The following is a 20,182-nucleotide window of genomic DNA, read 5'->3' as shown; positions in this document are numbered from 1 at the left end:
AGTTTCCTTGAAATGTCTAGAAAAGTAATTATTGTCAAATTTCTTAACCAAATATGAAGAATTAAAGCGACATAGCTTGCCGTTATCAACTTTGTTTAATAAAGAAAATTACTTATTTAGATCTTTGGTTGGTTGTTATCTTAAGTTGCGTATTACATTGTAAAAAGCAATTGGTATTAAAGAAGGAAAAAGGTCTCATCAAATCCATAGATTACTAAATGCTTAATGGAAACAACTATTTTTTAAAGAATTCCGATGTCATATGATTGAATTTGAATCTTTTATTTTAAAAAAAAAAAATCGATTTTCTAAGAAGAGAATGGGTGAATTAAATCATAGCAAAATGGCGACAATTGGGTACTTGCTCTTGAGGGAAGTATTAATTCTTTATCATTAGGCTAACGAAGTAATTATGTACAAGGTAGGCCAAACTTATAATGTATTTATTTAAATTTCATTTCACACTTATTAATTGAATCTAAATAACTTCACACTATGAAGTTTCAAGAATGGTTTATGCTGTAGCACATTATTTTGTATTGGTTATTCGTCATTATCTTTTAGATGATCCATGACATAAATGAGAACTTAATTTGTTCAATTTTTGGTTATGCAAACCATATTGTATTCTATATACTTGCAATCATTGTTGGATTCAAACTCACACTTGGAACTTTTATATTTACTTATGGTTATACATATATAGTTGCTGCAAGCTTGCAAGCAATATTATATGATGTGTTTTCTGTTGCTTGTGACATCTTTTGTCATTAAATTTGTAACTTCATGGCTCAAATGAGATGTCACGTCCATAGTAGGTCCACATACCTAATCACCCACGAAGACAGCACATCTAGTTTAGTTATATTTGATGGTAGTTCTATTAAACCTCTTGTTTATCTATTTGTCTTTTAGTTGAAAATGATTAGATCTTGTTTTGGTTTTTATTTGTCCTATAATAAAGCTGGAACTTGTTTTCATTTTTGAGCTCTTAGTATTGAATTGATATCCAATGAAAAGACAACTCGATTCATTAGAACCAAATAATCAAATAAACTTACTACATTGACAATAAAAATGAGAAGTTACATTGACGGTCTCAAATTCTTGGTTTCATAAAGTAAAGTAAAAATGAAAATTTGTCTTTGATATCTATTTTTTTTTTTTTTTTAATAAGAGGTAGTGACGTTTAGGTATAAAAAATCAACTTCCTTGTAAAATTATAAGAACATTGAGTCAACATTATTAGGCAATTCGTTGTGACAACTGATCTTTATGGTTTCAACAAAAAAAAAAAAAATTAATCTATATGGTTTACGGGATAAGTTATTCTACCTATCATTTTTTCTGCTTACTTTTGCCTACACCCTCCAGTACCGTTAGATCAGAATCTCAAGAAGAGAGAAAGATAAATGTTACTTAAGATTCTGATCTAATGATATTTTAAAATGGTAGAAAAAAAAAATGATAGGTAGAATAACATGTCCATGATTTAGATATTAAATTGATTTCAAGCTTTTCAAGGAATGATACTCGCACAATTAACTTTACAAAGAAATTGATAATTGGTATCAATTTGATAAACGATTAACAATCCGCAGCTAGTTATTATCCAACACAATTCGTCATGAGTAAATTTATTCAAAGTTCTCATAAATTTTCTTTTTTCTCTATTAATTTATAGAAGATGTTGAAAGCTTTGTGAACTGTTTTTTGTTATTTTACGATAAATTCTTCTACGGGTGCCATGCTTCATTTATTCTATTTTATTTTCCTGGTTCCTGTTGGCTTTGACCCTGCTATTTTGTATCATACAAAAGTGAGAATCTTGCTGTTTTGTTTTTTTGTTTTCTCATGGCTACGTTCATGAACTGGGCCATTGGCTCAAGTCAAACTCTCTAGTAATTTCATACAAGTTTGTCAAGATGGGCCTAGAAGTCAAGTCCGAACAAATTATGTTATCTTTGTTTGGATTTTATTCATACATCTCAGTTCACAACTCACAACTACCTTCAATAATTTTGAAATTGATATCTAGAAGCTTAACACATTTATACATATACCTTTTTAATTTTCTTTCATTTCAATACATACATACATGTTTGTAGTGAAAAAAAAAATTATAATAGCAAGAACTTTGTTTTGTATCATGTGTGAATTATGAGACATTCTTGTAATTGATTAATCAGAAAACGTTGCATAGGACAATTTGCATTTCGTTTATTTTATAGTTAATAAATTATGAAAAGAGGGTGTGTCATTTTAAATGATACAAGTTGTGTCATTTCATAAACACAAAGAAGTGAGACTCACACTTTTATTTGTTTTGACTTTATTTACTTTCATGAGATCAATACCTCTTTATGTTTATGAAATGTCACAAACTCATATTATTTAAAATGAAAAACACTTTTTCTATAAATTTTGTATGCAACATTTTTTAGTTTATGCTAGTAGCAACTCATAGAAGATAGGTAGCCACGTAACCTGCATGTGCATCACTTGAATGAGATGAAGCTTCGACCCATGAAAGATGTTTGAGGATAATCCAATTCCAACAGTGACAGTGGTCCTAGTAGTTTCATTTAGAAAGAATAGTGAGTAACAGCATGGCTTAAGTGAAGGTTCCAAGATGGCTAATTTTCTTGGACTTAGGTTCCACACGAGGTTACCAGTTGTGTGTGGCGTTTGTTCCTGTTGTCCAACACATCATGTTACTAGTGTTGTTGTGAGTTCCTCTTCTGCTACTGCAGCTACTCTTTCAAGAGCAGTAATAAACAAGTGGAACAGAAGAGTTAAGGCTCCTCGCCGCATGCTATTGGGCATTGGAGCTTCATTCTTGGCTCAGTTTATGAGTATGGCTGGTGCTGGGGGTAGCAAACCCTTCATTGCTTCTGCCAGGATAAAGGGTGGTCCCTCTGTGGATGAGGTGATATCAAACTTCTTTGATTCTTTTAATCTTCTTTTCTTCAACTCTCCTTGTTAAACTACTTCAATTTTGCATTAGTTAGTTGACTTTTCTAGGTTGTTCCACTTTTTTTTATCTTGAAAATTGGTTACTCTAGAGGACCAATGAGTGTTCCTTTAATCAATTGAATACTAGGTATCTTTGGTTAATAATAATTCCCTTTTGCCCCTAATTAAAGGTTTGATGGTCTATTGGTGCTACAGCTGAATAATGAATATGTTATACCACAGAGATGTAATTTGCCTCATGATTCGAGCACTGAACCAGGACAAGTCAATTGATATGTGAAATAATTCAAACAATTCAGAAGAGTTATTTCACCTATTTCTGTACAATTTTTGCTCTACTGATCCATCGTCCTTGGTGTCAACATGTCTCGAATTGCTAAAGTCTTGTGTTCCACCCCATTTTGCAGATGTTGAAGAAAGTGGAATGGCCAGAGCAGTTCCCCTTCAAGGAGGAGGATTTTCAGCGCTTTGATGAGTAAATTTCTCCTCTAGTTGATTGAAGAATTATGATTGTGTTTTTTGCCCTTGAAGTAATCAATTTGCTTTCTGAACTATGTTTTTACATTTGTTTGTGTAAAGAATAACTGAAGAAATCCCATATCATACAGATGGGAGTTACCCTGGTGTCTTAACATAGTAGAATTTCTTGTACCTTATGGATTATCTAGGCCTAGCAATCATGGATTGTGCATTTGTGCTACACAATTCATTGTTACTGAGAAAGACATGTTGACATGTGGGTCATCTTTAAAACTTATTGGGACTTGTAATTTTAAACTAAAGGGAGCCTTTCCATTTCCTTTATATGTATATTATAGTTATCGGTGTGCATATAAATCAAGTACTAAAGGCACAATCAACTTTTTAAGGGTTTACAATCTCTGTAATTTATATTTTAGAATAGGTAATAAAGCATGGCTTAAATATGAAAGAAATACATATTTTTTATCCACGTATGGTGTTGTGTTATTGAAAAGAGGGCAAACCTGGAGCCATAATAAATCTGTTTAGGCTGAAAAAGGTCATGAGTTTAAATTTGGGAAATAGTCTCTTTGCAAATTTATAAGGGTAAGACCATATACAAGAATTACCTTCACCCTTATCCTCGTTAAGCAGGGTTTAATGGAGAGTGTTTTTTATTTTTTTACTGTGTTATTGAAGTTTTTGTTTTCAGTCTTCTTATTTGTACCTTAAAGTTATATGCTATATAGATTCTTCACTGTTTGTAATCCACTTGTGGGTTCAAACATTTCTTATCCCCTTCTTTTTTGTTAGTCTTTTTTATATAATCCACTTGTAGGTCCTCAGATTCCATGTTCTATGAAGCACCTCGATTTGTGACACATATTGATGACCCTGCCATTGCTGCTCTGACTAAGTATTACTCCGAAGTATTCCCTCCTAGTAACACTCCTGGAGTAAGCATCTTGGATATGTGTAGCAGTTGGGTAAGAGTAGTAGAACTGTAACTCAGTTTCTCTTGTGATGTGCTGCATATACATATTGTCATAAATCTTTACTTTGCATTAGGTCAGCCATTTTCCATCAGGATACAAGCAAGAACGAGTGGTGGGATTAGGTATGAATGAAGAAGAGCTGAAAAGGAACCCGGTAAAACAATGCCCTTTCTATGCTATGTGGTGGCCATTGGCCTTTAATTTTGGAACTGAATTTCATACCCTTACGATAACTTGTTTAGATTGGTTTTCCATATCTGTTCAAGAGCCTATAGCCTGAATATAATAATTAAGCCACTACTTAATTCAATTCAAAAATAGTGACATGGCTATATCTCAAGATTCTTAACATATCTACTCTGCTAGAGAAATGTGGCTCCACTAATAGAAGTTGTTGATGATGTAGGTTCTCACGGAGTATGTTGTGCAAGACTTAAATGTGAACCCCACACTCCCGTTTGCGGATAACTCTTTTGACATCATCACTAATGTGGTACAAATACTTTTCCATATATCTTATCTTTGGTACAAATTCAGGAAACAGTCTCTTTGCAATTATGCAAGGGTAAGGCCGCGTGCAAGGATTTCCTCCACCCCACACTCGCTAGTCGGGTTTAACGGGGAAGGGTTTTTATATCTTATCTTTGGTGCTTGAAACCATTGCATTTGATGCATGCTATTGGCTCATACTTGTATGATGTATATTTTTGCAGTATTTTCTTTGAATTTTTTATTTTTCTTCTAATCTCTTATAATAAAAGTTTATCTTGTCAATAAGTATAGCTTGGGTTCAGCTATTACAATTTTGAGTTTAGCATTCTGCCATAAGAAATTTTATGTAACGACCACACTAAACATTGATGATACCACTATAACTACAAGTTATGACATACATGCTGCTTGTATGTTAAAAAGATAGATAGGAATAATTTCATCATATAGTTGAATTACAATTCTTTTATTATAAACTTTGATAATTAAATTTCTTAGACCTAAAACTGTTCACTAGTTTTAGGTTATCCTATTGATGAAAATGGACCTTCCCTGTTCAATAACTTTACTGTTTCTTCACAAAATTAGCTGATTTAAAGCACTCTTTAACTACACGGGAATTGCATTGTGCGATTAAAATGACTGTCATAAGTTTCTGGGCTGTTTACAGAATCAAACTGCTGATTGAATTAGAAATAGGACTGAATTTCAAGCGAATGTAAGCCTCTAGGGATTTTTATTTTTATTTTTTTTGGTGCAAGAGACTCCAGGGTTTTCCCCCTCATTTAAAGCTTTTGGGGCTAAAATTGTGTCCAAGTTCTTGCTTGGTATATATGTCAGCCATTTAGACCTTGAAAATTGAATATTCCCTGCAGGTCAGTGTTGATTACCTAACAAAGCCTCTTGATGTGTTCAAGGAGATGCGCAGGATACTCAAGCCAGGTGGACTGGCCATAATGAGGTGATAATCTTGATAACTATCATTTTGAAATTACTTCAGATTACCAGTTTTGTCAAATCTGGTAATTGAAAGAAAATTTGTCATTAAGCACTTTCGTGTAAAATCATCACTTTCTTGGATATTTAATTATCTTTTTTTTTTCGGAGATATTCCAATCGGTTCATCGCTTCGCGATTAGTCTGATTCGGGGCGGGTCCCGGGATTAAGGCTTTAAACCCTTCCCAAAGACGGTATTTGGGAGGATCGAACACATGCTCTTAATTATTTGAATACAACTAAATAATCCATTCTCAAAAAATTTCTGGACCCTTTCAATAATCCATCATCTAGGATAATATTCCAGATTAAGAAATTAAGTTTAGAAAATTCCTAGATGCTTCTGGAAGAGGAGGAAAGAAGACACAAAAGAAGGGTAAAGTACCAGACATATGGAGATATAAAATGTTATATTTTATCCTCACCTAATTATTTAAAACCAATGAACTTAGCATTTATAAAGCAATCTGCAAGAAATTTCATACTAAAATAGATGCAACTTCAAATGTGGTTGACAATTTTACACCATTCATTATAAGTGGCTCTTCTAATGATATTTGAAATGCCATTTTTTAGAGTCAATGAACTTTTTAACAGTTCAGCTCATGTTGCGATCATAACCAAGCTCTGTTACTCTTCACCTGCTAAGATTTATTTCCACATGTATCAGAATGTAGGCAAATGTTTCTTTATTTCGTATTGCATATAAACGAATACTTCATCTTTTCAGTAATGCCTGTTCTCAGTTTAATGATGTGCTATCTTATCTATTATGTCCTATTGAACTAACGGTTACAATTGATGATTTTAGCTTTTCAAACCGATGCTTTTGGACAAAAGCCATTTCTATATGGACATCAACTGGGGATGCTGATCATGTTATGATTGTTGGGTCTTATTTCCATTATGCTGGAGGATTTGAACCTCCTCAGGTAATTCCACAATTGATATTTTCTTTCCATGCCCATGTGAAAGACAATTAGCTATCTGCACGGTCATAGATTCTAAATCATAACTCTGCACGCAACAAAACTAGCCATTTGTGATTAAGCATGCATAATCCAACCATGTTTCACATGCCCCCACGGCGTTTTTCTTTTCTTTCATAACTAAATATTTTGTCATTTGTTAAAGTTCAGTTTTTAACATACTATAGTATGGTTTCAACTAATGCTGAAGGGTAATTTCTTCCACTGCTTCTTATCCCTATATATAAAGCAGAATTTTTAAATTTTACTAGTCACAAAACAATTTTGATGTGATGACAAGTTTCTGCAATTTTTTATATGATATTATAGTGTTTCCATTGCTGAGGTCAATCCAGGGCTTAATGCCGTTTACATTTTTCTGTAGGCTGTTGATATATCTCCTAATCCTGGACGCTCTGATCCTATGTACATTGTGTACTCTAGGAAGCTGTCTACTGCTTAAGAAACATTTGGACTAGGAATTTTTAGAATTTATGTACTTATTAGAGTGACTCTGATGGGAGAATATATTGCATGTCATTTTTTTATAGCAATGTTTGTTGTGCGCAAGGTCCTTCATGGCAATGTACTCAAACTCTCCAAACAAATTATTTTATTTTTTTTCCTCTTGTGGAATATTGGTTTAGCTCAACTCGTTCTACACACTACAATTTGAATTCTGAACTTCACGTTTTTTGTACTTTACTATCATTCATAAAAAAATGCTAGTTGGGGAAGATCTATCTTTCGGTTCATGTGAGATCTTGAAGCATCAAAATTCAAAAGCACTCGTTTCTTTACAGATTGTTGTGTCGGTTGCCTTTTTGTTTTGAACAGGCAATTAAAATGCAACTAAAGTGGGTTCCCCATGCACATGCATGTGAAGAATGTGTCATACCAGCATCAAAGTACCAAGGTGTATTTTAAAAGATATATGCAAGAAACCATTGACAATTTGACATAAAAGAATTATATATATAATATGAGGAAAGCTGGAATGAGTATTCTATTCTCATTTTTCACTGAGCAATGAGACTAGTATTAACTAGTTTGAACTTAGAAGATCTCTTCCTGCACCACTTGGTTCCAATACCTGTCACTCCATACTCCAAAGAGAAAACCAGAAAAGGAATATATACACTAGTGAAAAAGATTCTTACAGAAATGAGAAAGAGAGAGAGAGACTTAAAAGTCCTTGAATGTGTTTGGAGGAAACAGGATCAAACCCAACCCCTTTTGTAACGGCGGAAGAGGTCTTCTGTTTGAGCATTTTTGAAGGCACTACAAGCAATGACATAGACCCATATGAGGACCAACACAGCCACAATCAAAATGATATTAGCTTTCCTCCACTCTTTTCTGAGGTTCCCCAGTAGACCTGCCTTGCATGCATTGCACTTGTAGCAGAGCTGGTTCTGGTCATTATTCCACAAGTAGCAATCCGGGTCTGCCATTGGATTCACAGGGTTTACCCATAGTATTGGGTTTACATAGTTGTACCCGCATGCAGTTGGAGGTTTACAACACCCTGACTGTTAAAACAATGGAGGGAATTGATTAACATAAGTAATAAAAGAGTTTTATTTTCCAAGGAAAAAACAAAAAAGACAGGAGTACTAAAAAGTAGAGAGTTAAAGAAAGGGTCCTTTTTTTCTTATGTTATATCAACCGATTATAACTATGTATTTCTGGCAATACATAGTTATAATCTTAAAAATATATAGTTATAATCGGTTGATGTAACATAACAAAATTTTTTTGCAGCAATATACGAAGTAGATTTTCCTTAAAAAAAACAACCCAAAAAAACCATGCTGCCACACAGGCCACAACCTGGCAACCATAAAATGACTTCTATTATCATATGCAATAACAAACAATAGCTTAGCTATTCTTGGCTGATTGATTTAACCTGGTCTAAAATTTCATGATTAATCTGTAAAGTGAATTAGTTGGTGGATCTTTCTAGGGGCATAAACATTTTCCTATTTTAGCTGATGTTAATGGAGTGTCTAATGTCTTCTACTAATGATGCATTCTCAAGTTAAGAATTAGATGGAAAACCAGGTCCCACCCACTCTTCTTTTCTGACTCAACTTCACAGCTACGCCTATCTTATCTGTTAGTGCCATGCTTCACTCACTGTTAATGCCAATCTGATTCTCAACAGAGTCATATGTAAAATCAAAAGCAATATAAAACCCATGAAGTCAAAGTTTATTCATCCTCTATGCATAATGTGAATTCCTACATTTGTTTTAAAAAAATTCAAGATCAGCAACTGGAAGTGTCCTAAACATGTAACATGGTGACTTGTTAGTGTGAGCAACGTGAATAAAGTAAGGGAAAAGTGTCTATCATTTAAAATTACACAACTTACATCCTTTCACTCTCACAAAGAGGTGGGACCCACACTTTTATTTTTTTTTGTCAACTCTCTCTCCTCCTTAATCTATCTCTTTCTCTCTCTTAAAATGACACAACTTTACATCCTTTAAAATTATACACACTTTTCCCATAAAGTAAAGCAAATATCTTTATGACCAATTTTTGTTTGTTTAAAGAATCATTTCAACCAATCTAAAAGCTTAAGTTATTGGGTAAGATTACATTAATGATTTTATATATCTCTAACATGTTTTTTCACACGAGAGCTCACTGAGCTGGAACGATGAATAATATACAGGTCTAGTCAACCTATATTAAGAAACTCGACAAGACATAATTATTAATAAATGAGTAGCGATAAGGATCGAACTCCCGTAATATTAAGACTCTGATATCATAAAGAACTATTTCAGTTCAAAAGCTTAAGCAATTGGGTTTGACTAGATTAATGATTTTTTATATCTCCAACACTAACACTAAGGAAGAAAGAGAAAACCAGTGACTAATTAGGGAAGTAAGGACCTTACTGCAGTGCAAGTACACCTGAATACAGAGTTCAGTTCAGTAAATTGAAAAGAAGAAACACTAATAATTAACAGAGTAAACAAATTTGCTTCTTTCATGACCTGTAAAGGAGAGATATGAGAGTTGAAGAATTGATCAGCAGTGATGTAATCCTGGGTGAGCTTAATGCAGACATTAGAATCAGCCAAACAAGTCCTTATCTTGTGCCAACTCCCAGAAGCAGTGACATGGTTCCTGAGCCAGGAAGAGAAGCCATCAAGCCTGGACTCCTTGTAGCCTCTTCCTGGAACAACGTAACTTCCATTGGGTCGAGTAACGATGAAGGCAAAGACAAGGAGGAAAAGGAGAAGAGCGATGAGGATTGCCATAGAGCAAAGGTAAAAAGCCAAGAGGCCTTGTTTGTTCCAATAAGCACCGACAAAGCCAGAAAGAGAAACAAGGAGTATGAGAAGGCCAAGGATGAGCACGTGCCATCTGAAGCTGTGGATGCACTCGTTGTCTGGTTTGGATGCTAACCATACACCAGTGGCTATGATGGGTATTGAAGCCAAAAGGGCTATGAAGTTGAGCACTGCAGTGATGTTGTTACTTACCCCCATGGGATGGATCCTTTGCTTTACTTTTCTAGACTTAGCAAATATGGTTTTTGGAAGTTGACACATGAAGTGGAGTAGCATATATATGAAGATGGTGGTGGAGCCTCTATCTTTAGCTTGGTTTTCCAACTCTTCTATGCTTTTGTTTTGGGTGTTCATCAACATATCTAAACTGATTCAAATCACTGAATCAAAACACTAATAACTGAATTAATCAAAAATTGAAAAATCGAAAGAAACTTGCATATTTTAATTGAATTGAATCGATTTTTGGTTTGGTCGGTGAAAACTGATTCAATATATTATATTTTATTATTTTCGAAAGACGGTGACTTAAAATTTTGTTATTTTGTAGACTTGGAATTTTGAATGTTATTAATAGTAAATTATCTCATTTTAATTTTTTATTGTCTATTAATCTATTTTAACTCTTCGTGAGTTTTAAGACTTGTTTTATTTTGAAGATTTAAATTTTTCAATTGTTTGTAATTTTAAATGGCTTTATTTTAATATAACTAGTGATTTGTATGACTGAAATTTTAGGCTTTAGAAAACTTCAAAACCAATTAAATTCAAACCGAATAAAATTAGATTGGATCAAATTTAAAAAAAAATCCAAATCAAATAAATGATTAAAAGATAAAATAATTTTTACTTCAAAACCGATCTAATCCGAATCGGGAACGCCCCAACTTTTGTGTGTATGAGAGGTGGAGGATTCATACCTCACACAGTATATGTTCTTGTGTGAGTTCGAGATTGGATTTGGAATTACAATATGTAATATTGCTTGGTGCATCACACTTTTTGTGCACGTCCCTCGAGCTAGAGCTAGAGCTAGGTAGTAAAATTAGAGTATAGATATGTTCAAGAATAAAGTAAAATTAATTATAATTTAATGACAAAAATTATGTAAATATAAGCGTGGAAGTAAAATAAAGTGAAATCAATTATAATTTGATGACAAAAATTATGTAAATATAAGCGTGGAAGTGACTTATCTCTTACATTATTCTAAATTATGCAGGTTAAATTTTTATTGGGTCGCTGAATTGATCAATGAACAAATATTGTGAAGAACCGGTCGTTTCTCGTGGACAATTCCTCGTTGTTCTTTAGCAAAGCATCATATATAATTTTCATGTTCATGAAAAATTCAAAACAATGGCAGAGAAAAGAAAGAAAGAAAGAAAGAAGAAAGCAGAGAAGAGAAAAGGATGAATAAAGAAAAAACATCATATATAATATTCCCCCATCTGCTGGTTCTGGAATTAAAAAGTAACATAAAAAAACATGTATTTCTTCGTTATTCATACTAAAACTAACAAAATAAAATGAAAAATGAAACGTGTCTCCAGTTACATTTTCCTTTCTTGGCTATGTTTTTTTTTTTTTTTTTTTTTTGAGGGGGAATTTATGGAACATGACTTGTAAATTTAACTAGGAGTCAAGGGTATTGGTACACACTTATTTTCTTTTATAAGGTAGACGATTTTAGTGGCCATTGGCCATATTCTTGATGGATTCAAATCTATAACCCTTTTCACCGAACTTAGTGTTGCCATAAAGTTTCAAATAGTCTCCAAAACGGTAGTTACTTGGGTATAAGAGCTTAGGAGCAGGGCAAATAATGGCTTCACCAGATGGATTATAGAAGCTTGCAATGGATAATCTGCTTCCATTCTTGTCAGGCATGACCCTATGCACAACACTTTTATATAAGCCATTGCTCAACACTTCCACTTGATCACCTGTGTTGACAAAAATTGCATTGTTCTTGGAGGGTGGGATCTCCACCCATTTGCCATCTTTGTAGAATTCTAGACCAGGCACTTTGTCATCTTGGAGCAATAGTATGATACCACCTGCATCTGTGTGCTCTCTAAGTCCTCTCACCAATTCTGGTTGTGGACATTGAGGGTACTTGGCCACTTTTGTTCCCATAGCAGGTCCATTACTTTTAGAAAATGCTTCCTTTATGTAATCCTTCTCCAAACCAAGATTTTCACTCATGAGCTCAGATAACTTTTCTGCCAACTTAATGAGTTCTTCAATGTACTCATCCATTGTTTGGCTGCATTTACATATATATAAATAAACATGGTATCAGATTATGTGAATGTGCATGTGTGTGTTAAGAGAGAAAGAGATATAGTGTTATTCTTTTATAAGCCACAAAGGTTGAGTTGGCTAACCAAAGCTCCTCAGAGAAGTTTGGAATATGGTTAATGTTAGATGTAGGGCGATGCCAAATGAAGAAGGCACTTTCCCAATCTATATCAGAGGTGTTCTGTTTTTGTTCCAAGCTCTTTGCTATCTCTGACTGGTAGAAGCTTTCCTTCAGGTTTTCTTCATAGTAAACATTGATTAACTGCTTCACCTTCTCCATCAGGTTCCTGTCAATTCCATGGTTCTCAATCTGCACAAGTAATTTGTTAAATAAATAAAGGGCCGACCCAATTCAAGACCCACTCCGTGAGTGTCTGGGGAAGAGAAATTTGAGTCAAGCCTCATCCCTGCTTTGCAGGGGGACTGAGTCGAACCCCTGACCTGGAACACCACGGTAAGCAAGCTTACCGCTGAGCCAGGCCGGCCCTTCTAATTTGTTAAATAAATAAAAAAAAATAGTTAACTAAGAAGTGATTGAAAGTTAACACAAAACTTATTCTATTTACCAGAAAAAAGCCCCATTTTTCACAAGCTTCATGCAGAAGTGCCATGGTTTCACCCTTCTTGTCTCCATTGAGAGTGCTGAAATCTATCACAGGGATTGCCATATCTGTTGAGCTAAATATTTGTTTGCTGAAGATAAATGAATGGAGGTGGTATATATAGTGCTAACAAAGATTTAAATCTGTCTTAACACTGTAACTAAAGGCTAATTAAATAGTTTGAAATCAATATTTAGCATAGACTAAAAAAGAGTGAACATTTTGTTTTCTGTGCCTTGAGAATGGAAAGTTCCACCTCATTTCTCTATAATCATGTGATCCTTTACAATTCTTTTATTCTTTTGTTTAGATGGGCAATCAGATTTTTTCCTTGTAATCAAAGTCTTGCTTCTTTCACTTCTCTATTGCTTTTTGAAGTCCAATTTCGGTCGGTGTTACTGTTATTTCAAGTAGCTATTATTTTAGAGTCCACGTAAAGCCACTGTAGATAAGACATTCCATGTTCTGGTAAATCAGCAATTCAACTATAACACAAAAAACCGGGGGCTGTGGCACAGAAAAATGGTTGCATTGAAGCAAAATGCAGAAAGAGATTATAGATGCAGCAAATCAACCAGTGGGCGGTTTTGTCTGGATGCTGTTGTAGCATAATGAATCAATCTGAATAAGCCCATATGCTTTATTTTATTGACCATTTGTGGTCAACATAACTGTAACATAGACATGACATAATAATTGTAGGATCACTCATTAGTTTATATCAACCGCACATAGTATGTGAAAGTAATGGAAACCGGGTTTTCATATTTCAATAGCCAAGGATGCAATATATTGGTTTTAATTTTACATGCTACCAAAATTTTGGCCACCAATCAATATATTGGTCTTTGGTTCATCAACATCTAATCATACACATACAAGAAATTATTATATACGTCAGGATAAGCTCTCCATGTTTAATATGTGAGAATGAGATGATTGTACGAAGAATTCCATATATTCATTATTCAAAATTATTATAGGAACATAAATAAGAAGAAAAAAATTCTTTGTGGTTATTAAATATTAGTACATTGTTCGATCCTCACATATCACAATTGAGAGGGGTTTAACTATCTTTCATCCTTGACTCGTCTCACACTCCGGATTAATTTTATAGCCGAATCAAAGAGTCGAAATTTGTGAAAATACCAGGAGGAACTAACTCGCCTTAAAAAAATAATTATGGTTGAGTTAATTCCAAAAAAATAATTATATTTGAGTACATTAGTTACTAACTTTACGAGGTTAATTACTAGTTAATTACAAAATTTCTGTTCATAACTTCATAATATTTCTTTCATTTCATATGACAGAAGACAAGTTCTTACACATAAAATAAATATGGATCTCATATTTATTTTTTCTCTCTTCTCTTGCCTGTAGATCCTGCTTGTGATATTGTCTCTCAGGTAATTCTTCTCATGTAACATAAGAAAGGATTGGGGAATTCAAAATCGTATGATTCATTTCCACGATTACTAACAGTAAACTTCAAGAAAAGGTGGACAAATAAAATCAAATACAAGTAATTAAAGTATGAACCACGGTAAGGTGATTCGGACAGAGCAAGCAATTTGATTATTCTATTTGTTTAGTCAATGAAAACCATGGATTTGTCAACCATAATATAACAAGTCAATAACATGCTTTTTAAGTTTAGAAAAATGATACATGACTCGTCTGGAATTTATATTTTCAGTAGCTTCAAACCCTGTTTAACATCTTCCCAAGTTATGTGTTTTTTTTTTTTTTTTTCTCTGGATGCTTGACTTAAATACAGATTATCCCACGAAAGAAGGAAAAAGAAATATATATTATAATTTCTTAAAGCCTAATGCAAAATGAAATATTATTCTAGTGAGGAAGTCAAATGTATGTGAGAATTTATGTGAATAAATTTAGAACGTTAGATTTATACGAATTATCAAGATCAAATATTAAGTCATGCTAAATCATAATTTTTGGGCTAGACAATTTAGAACAGGTGGTGTACGTAGGGCCTCATTCTAATTCCAGATCATGGGTCAAGAATAAACAATCGAGTTTTGGGCTTACAAAAATGATTATGTTGGCCGAAGTATATAACGTGGGCTTCATGAAAACAGGTCGTGTTGGGCAGGTATATTTTAAAGTTATTTTAAGGGGATATTTGGTAGAAGAGATATTTCTTTTTTATCAAAAAACAAAAGGAATTTTGGGAAATGGTTGAATTTTTTTTTTTCCGAGTAAGTTATGAAAAGGTGTTTCGGAGAGCCAAATTTTTTTTGGGAATTTATTAAATGGTATTTTCGTTTGGAAATATGATGTGTAAGATGGAATGATAGAAAAATATTTTACTGAAATTATTTTCAGTTTTCTCATATCAAATGTTGGAAAAAAATTTGCCTCATCCCACTTTCCCACCCAGGATTTGTAGGAAAATCTCATATCAAACAGCCTCCTAAATCGCTCACCTAGCATAGGAAAATTTCTAAAATATTACCGTAGCAACAAACTTTCTATACCTGTATCCAATTAAAACTAAATACAAAACACCGATACTGACAAGTAAGAGAGAGAAATACTGTTTAAAATATACATGTTTGATTTTGAATGACTGATGTACGTACACATGTTGTACTAAAAAGAGCTCCTTAGTATAGGGAGAATAATATTTTCAATACTACCATTGTATTGAGCATTTAAAATATCTTTAATTAAATATAATAAAAAATAATATTTTTATATTATTTTTATTTTCATATTTATTTCCACTCATTTTCTATATTTTTATATTTTTGGTAAAGAAATATGTATTCTTAATATACCGAAAATGAGCTCCCCAGGGAGAAGGAGAGAACACGATGATAATCTATATTACATTTGGCATATGCAAATTTTAAGGACATGACATAACGTACAATAGCCTATATATATATATACATATATATAGGGATTTAATAGTCTCATTCAATAGAAGACATTTTATCTTCAGTCATAGACACACCAGAGCATGGGCCCCAGCTATTTATTTAAAAAAAAAAATACCACTCAAACCGATGTATCAGCAGGAATGGAAGCTTGTCTTCGGTAACATAAGATTAACTTTTCCTATATATATATATATATATATATATATACGAGGTTTGTATTTGTTATTTAACATGCATGACACAACAAACTTTCCTACACACTCTTATATTTCCGTGCTGACATGGGTCCTACACATAACTTTTTCTAACATATAGGTTTCACATACTTTTTGTCTCTACATCATAAGATTCTAATTCTCATGTAACTTGAGAATTATAAACCCTATATATATATATATATATATATATATATACATAGGGATTTGTATTTATCATTTCACATGACACAAGAAAGTTTCCTACACACACAACATTTTGTGGAACCCACATTTTTTGAAACAAAAAAAAAACAAAAACTTCGGCACGCAAAACGAATCCTATAACATTATACAATCACTTTTTTTTTTTTTAGTATTTACACAATCACTTTTTCTACAGCATAACTATTATAAAATTTATATACATGTATCGTTCCATATTTGGATTTTCTTTTATCTTGTGCATGATTTATTTATTTATTTTAGAAAAGTTACCGATTAATGGAGGAAGCCAGCGTGTGGAGTCATGTCAAATCAATACAGAACAAATGGTGAGGTTGATCTGCCAAATCCAATTAATGTTCATTCCAGGCTACTTGCCATTTTTGTTTGATTCACAAATCAACATTAAGCAAAAAGAGCATATTGAATATCTCCACTTGAATGGTCCCCATTTTTCTTTCTGAACCGTATGTGGATGGCTAGCCAGAGTTCATTTCCCTGAACCCATGTTTGCCACGTTTTGTGCTTTCTACCACCCCTTAGCCCCCCCCCCACCCCCCCCCCCCCCCCCCCCCCCCTTAACCCCAAATCCCCTCTTTCTCTTTTTTCATCCACTTTTCAGTTTTATTTCCTTATGCCTTGCATATTCTTTCAAGAAGAACCCAAATAGTAAACAGCAACAACTAAACGTAATAGGGACATACAAGTCCACGTACACACACTATCAAGTATGAACTATTGCTTAATTTTTAATTTAGATATAGTGTCAGAATCAAACCTAGCTAGGACCTCAGCTATAGTGACTTTTCCTTAATGGCTTTTACTGATGGAGAAATGAAGTAATATGGTGCACCTTGGCGTGGAAATCAATTACATTAATATACAAGTTTAATTGATCCGAACAATATGATTGAAAATATTGATATGTCATGAGTGACGTAATATTGAGGGGGGAGAGAATATTATTAAGAGTAAACATCATTTTTTTTGTCTCTGGCAATATCTACAAAATCCTTTTTAGTCTCTGGCAATAAAAAAGAATCAAATTGATCCTTAATAATATGTAAAAAGGGCCACGTTAGTGACGGAAGAGTTGACATAAGAATTAACGTGGTCCTTTTTTCATAATTTTAAGAACCAATTTAGTCCTTTTTTATTACCAGGGACTAAAAATGATTTCGTAGATATTGACAGGAACCAAAAAAGGTGTTTACTCTATTATTAATATTGGGCTAAACTAGATCAACTACATCAAGTGAATCCAATATTATATTATTACTCACAAAATCTTAAAGTAGTCAGTTGATAAGTCTATCCATTTATATTTATTTCACTTAATCTATTACCAAACTAATGTGAAACTTCGTTACATTTGAAAATTTCAACGGAAGGTTGATAAACACCACATTCAAAATGACAATGACTTAAGGACGAACGAGGTAAAGGCGCTTCTGTGAAGAATGTGACAGCATTTATTTTTCCACCAGAGAAAATGGTGGTCCTTGTATGATTTTCTCCCTTAAATAAGTTCTTCGCTTTATATGTGTCTATGCTAAAGTTGATTCCTGAAGCGAAATACAAATTCTCAACTCAGTCTATTCATTAGAAAAATGGTTTCTTTCAAGTTTCACCTAAACCTATAAATCTAACTAAAAATATATAGCTATAGGAAATTTATAATAAACGCTTTTTTAAAAAGTAATGACAATGCTTAAACTGGTGGCAACTAGTTCAGCTTTCTTTAAGTCCTGACCTGTAATTGAATTTCAGCCATGATAATCTCTCACTTCCGATTGGTCCTTAGTGAAAATGTTTTACTGTATTTTCATGTCAATAATAGTAAATTGGAGCAAACGAAGTTATATGTATAACGAGTTCCTTTGTTTTTCTGTTGTTAATTTGTTATGATTTAAGAATGTGGATAAAAGACTCGAGAAGAACTATATATACCTTGAACATATTCAACCATGCATGAGAGACTCTAGCGAATTCGGCAAGTGCACCGATCGTACAAGTAATAAAGTGATAAGAATAAGTTGTCGATCTCATGAGAGCTGATGACCAATCACTAATTTATCTATTTAATTTAAGTTGGATCGATCATGAAAGGTTGGTTTGAGAATATTTTAATTTAATTAAAACAGAATTTTTAAACTTACTTTTAGTTTTCAATATTTAATAAATTAAATTCAGAAATAATAATGCTAGAAAATTGGTTTTAAGTTTTTATAAAAGACGTAGCTAGGACTCAACTTCTCGAATGTTTTCCTAGCGAGTCTATCTATTCTTGTAATTACATTCAAGATCAAGTTATTAATAGTTCTTTCCATATTTGATTAGATCTCAATCCCTTGGTAATCTAATCCTTTATTTCACTCAAAAGTCTAACCCCTTAGTATTTTTTCATAAAATAAGCATTAACGCAAGAACATTCAGTTATAGAATTCATAAGTCTATCTCTAAATCATACAAATTTCAGCAATCAACCAATCGGAATCGATACACCAACATCTATATTGTCATGCACGACTCATATGTTTATCTACGAGTGATCAGTTCATAAATATAAATTATAAGAAAGGCAAACAGCGTTCAAGAACCTATTGGTTCCGTCTCGCCCTAACTACTTAAAGAAAACTAGCCTAACATATTCAAGAAAACTAAAGAAGGAGATGAAAAGAAACTATAATTCATAAAAGAAACATAAAACCCGGTCTCCATGGTGAAGCTTTGTCCGTTTCTCCGCTCTCAGGTCCGGAACGGAGTGTTTCCATTTCCTAAGCTGCAACCATCATGAGCTTTGTTGTCCTCCGTCTTCCGAATGTTATAGAACAAGCCTAATATGTCCTTTTAAAGAAATAAACTGGGCTTTTAATATTTGGATCAGCTAGCTGAACAATAATTAATATTGATTAATTTTTTATTTTTCTTAATCTTTATCTTTTGGAACAACATATATCCCTTAGAATTGGTAATTTGTTACTTTAAACCTGAAACAATAAAAAAGATTAGGATCTTATTTAGTTTTTGGCATTTTACTAACCTATAGTAGTTTATTAATTAACACTATATTTTTAATCATATTAATTATTATTTGAATTATATTTGATATTAAAAATATAGGGGAAAACTATTATTATGTAACATGATATAAAAAATTTCACCCACTCACCCATTGGTTTCCGCACTAGCATTTTTTATTTTTTATTTTTATTATATGTATGGGACCCACATGCATTTTTGTTTGAGTAGGAAAAATTTGTTAGATTATGTTACATGATTGTAGCTTTACTCAATATATGTATATTCAGTTCATAATCATTTTACAGAAGTAAAAATTATATTTATTTATTTTTTTTGGATTATATATGATGTATAAGTTACAGTCTCAATCTTGACTGTTGATCCCACTTATATCTAATAACTCTAATTTTTTAGTTATGTAAACTATTGGATACAAGTGAATCAATGATAAAGATTAAGTATAACGTTTCTTATTCTTATATTGATGTAAGAGTATCATGCCCCTATACTCTAATAATGATGTGTCAAAATGGACCAAATTGATAAATAAAAACTACACTAATTAATCGCTTAATCTTTCATTAGTTTTCAGTTTCATATTTATGCGTTTTACTTACTTTTAAGAGATTGCAAAATTAATTTATTGATGCTAATTTAATCGACAAAAATAAATAATGACAGAGACTGAAAAATTATTGGTGTAGAATTGAATAG

General features: G+C 32.8%; 3 protein-coding genes across 3 annotated transcripts; 1 reads left to right on the top strand and 2 right to left on the bottom strand.

The window, feature by feature from the left end:
- Positions 1 to 2,547: 2,547 nt before the first annotated feature.
- Positions 2,548 to 7,516, top strand: LOC133311809 (uncharacterized). The gene is made up of 8 exons (XM_061512918.1): positions 2,548 to 2,929; positions 3,384 to 3,451; positions 4,277 to 4,424; positions 4,507 to 4,587; positions 4,840 to 4,926; positions 5,801 to 5,886; positions 6,734 to 6,854; positions 7,276 to 7,516. The coding sequence occupies exons 1-8, from the start codon at positions 2,633 to 2,635 to the stop codon at positions 7,351 to 7,353; spliced, it is 966 nt and encodes a 321-aa protein (XP_061368902.1). The 5' UTR covers positions 2,548 to 2,632; the 3' UTR covers positions 7,354 to 7,516.
- Positions 7,517 to 8,044: 528 nt separating this feature from the next.
- LOC133311880 (tetraspanin-2-like) lies at positions 8,045 to 10,441 on the bottom strand. The gene is made up of 2 exons (XM_061513011.1): positions 9,905 to 10,441; positions 8,045 to 8,422 (listed from the first exon to the last, which is right to left on the bottom strand). The coding sequence occupies exons 1-2, from the start codon at positions 10,400 to 10,402 to the stop codon at positions 8,111 to 8,113; spliced, it is 810 nt and encodes a 269-aa protein (XP_061368995.1). The 5' UTR covers positions 10,403 to 10,441; the 3' UTR covers positions 8,045 to 8,110.
- A 1,452-nt stretch (positions 10,442 to 11,893) lies between these two features.
- LOC133311872 (1-aminocyclopropane-1-carboxylate oxidase 1) lies at positions 11,894 to 13,176 on the bottom strand. The gene is made up of 3 exons (XM_061513000.1): positions 13,075 to 13,176; positions 12,595 to 12,818; positions 11,894 to 12,473 (listed from the first exon to the last, which is right to left on the bottom strand). The coding sequence occupies exons 1-3, from the start codon at positions 13,174 to 13,176 to the stop codon at positions 11,894 to 11,896; spliced, it is 906 nt and encodes a 301-aa protein (XP_061368984.1).
- Positions 13,177 to 20,182: the final 7,006 nt, after the last annotated feature.

This window comes from Gastrolobium bilobum, unplaced genomic scaffold (assembly GCF_033153095.1).
Source record: "Gastrolobium bilobum isolate Gb01-03AN ecotype WA unplaced genomic scaffold, APGP_CSIRO_Gbil_v1 utg49698, whole genome shotgun sequence".
Lineage (NCBI taxonomy): Eukaryota > Viridiplantae > Streptophyta > Magnoliopsida > Fabales > Fabaceae > Gastrolobium > Gastrolobium bilobum.
The sequence above is the reverse complement of the archived record's forward strand: the minus strand, read 5'-3'. Positions and strand labels throughout refer to the sequence as shown.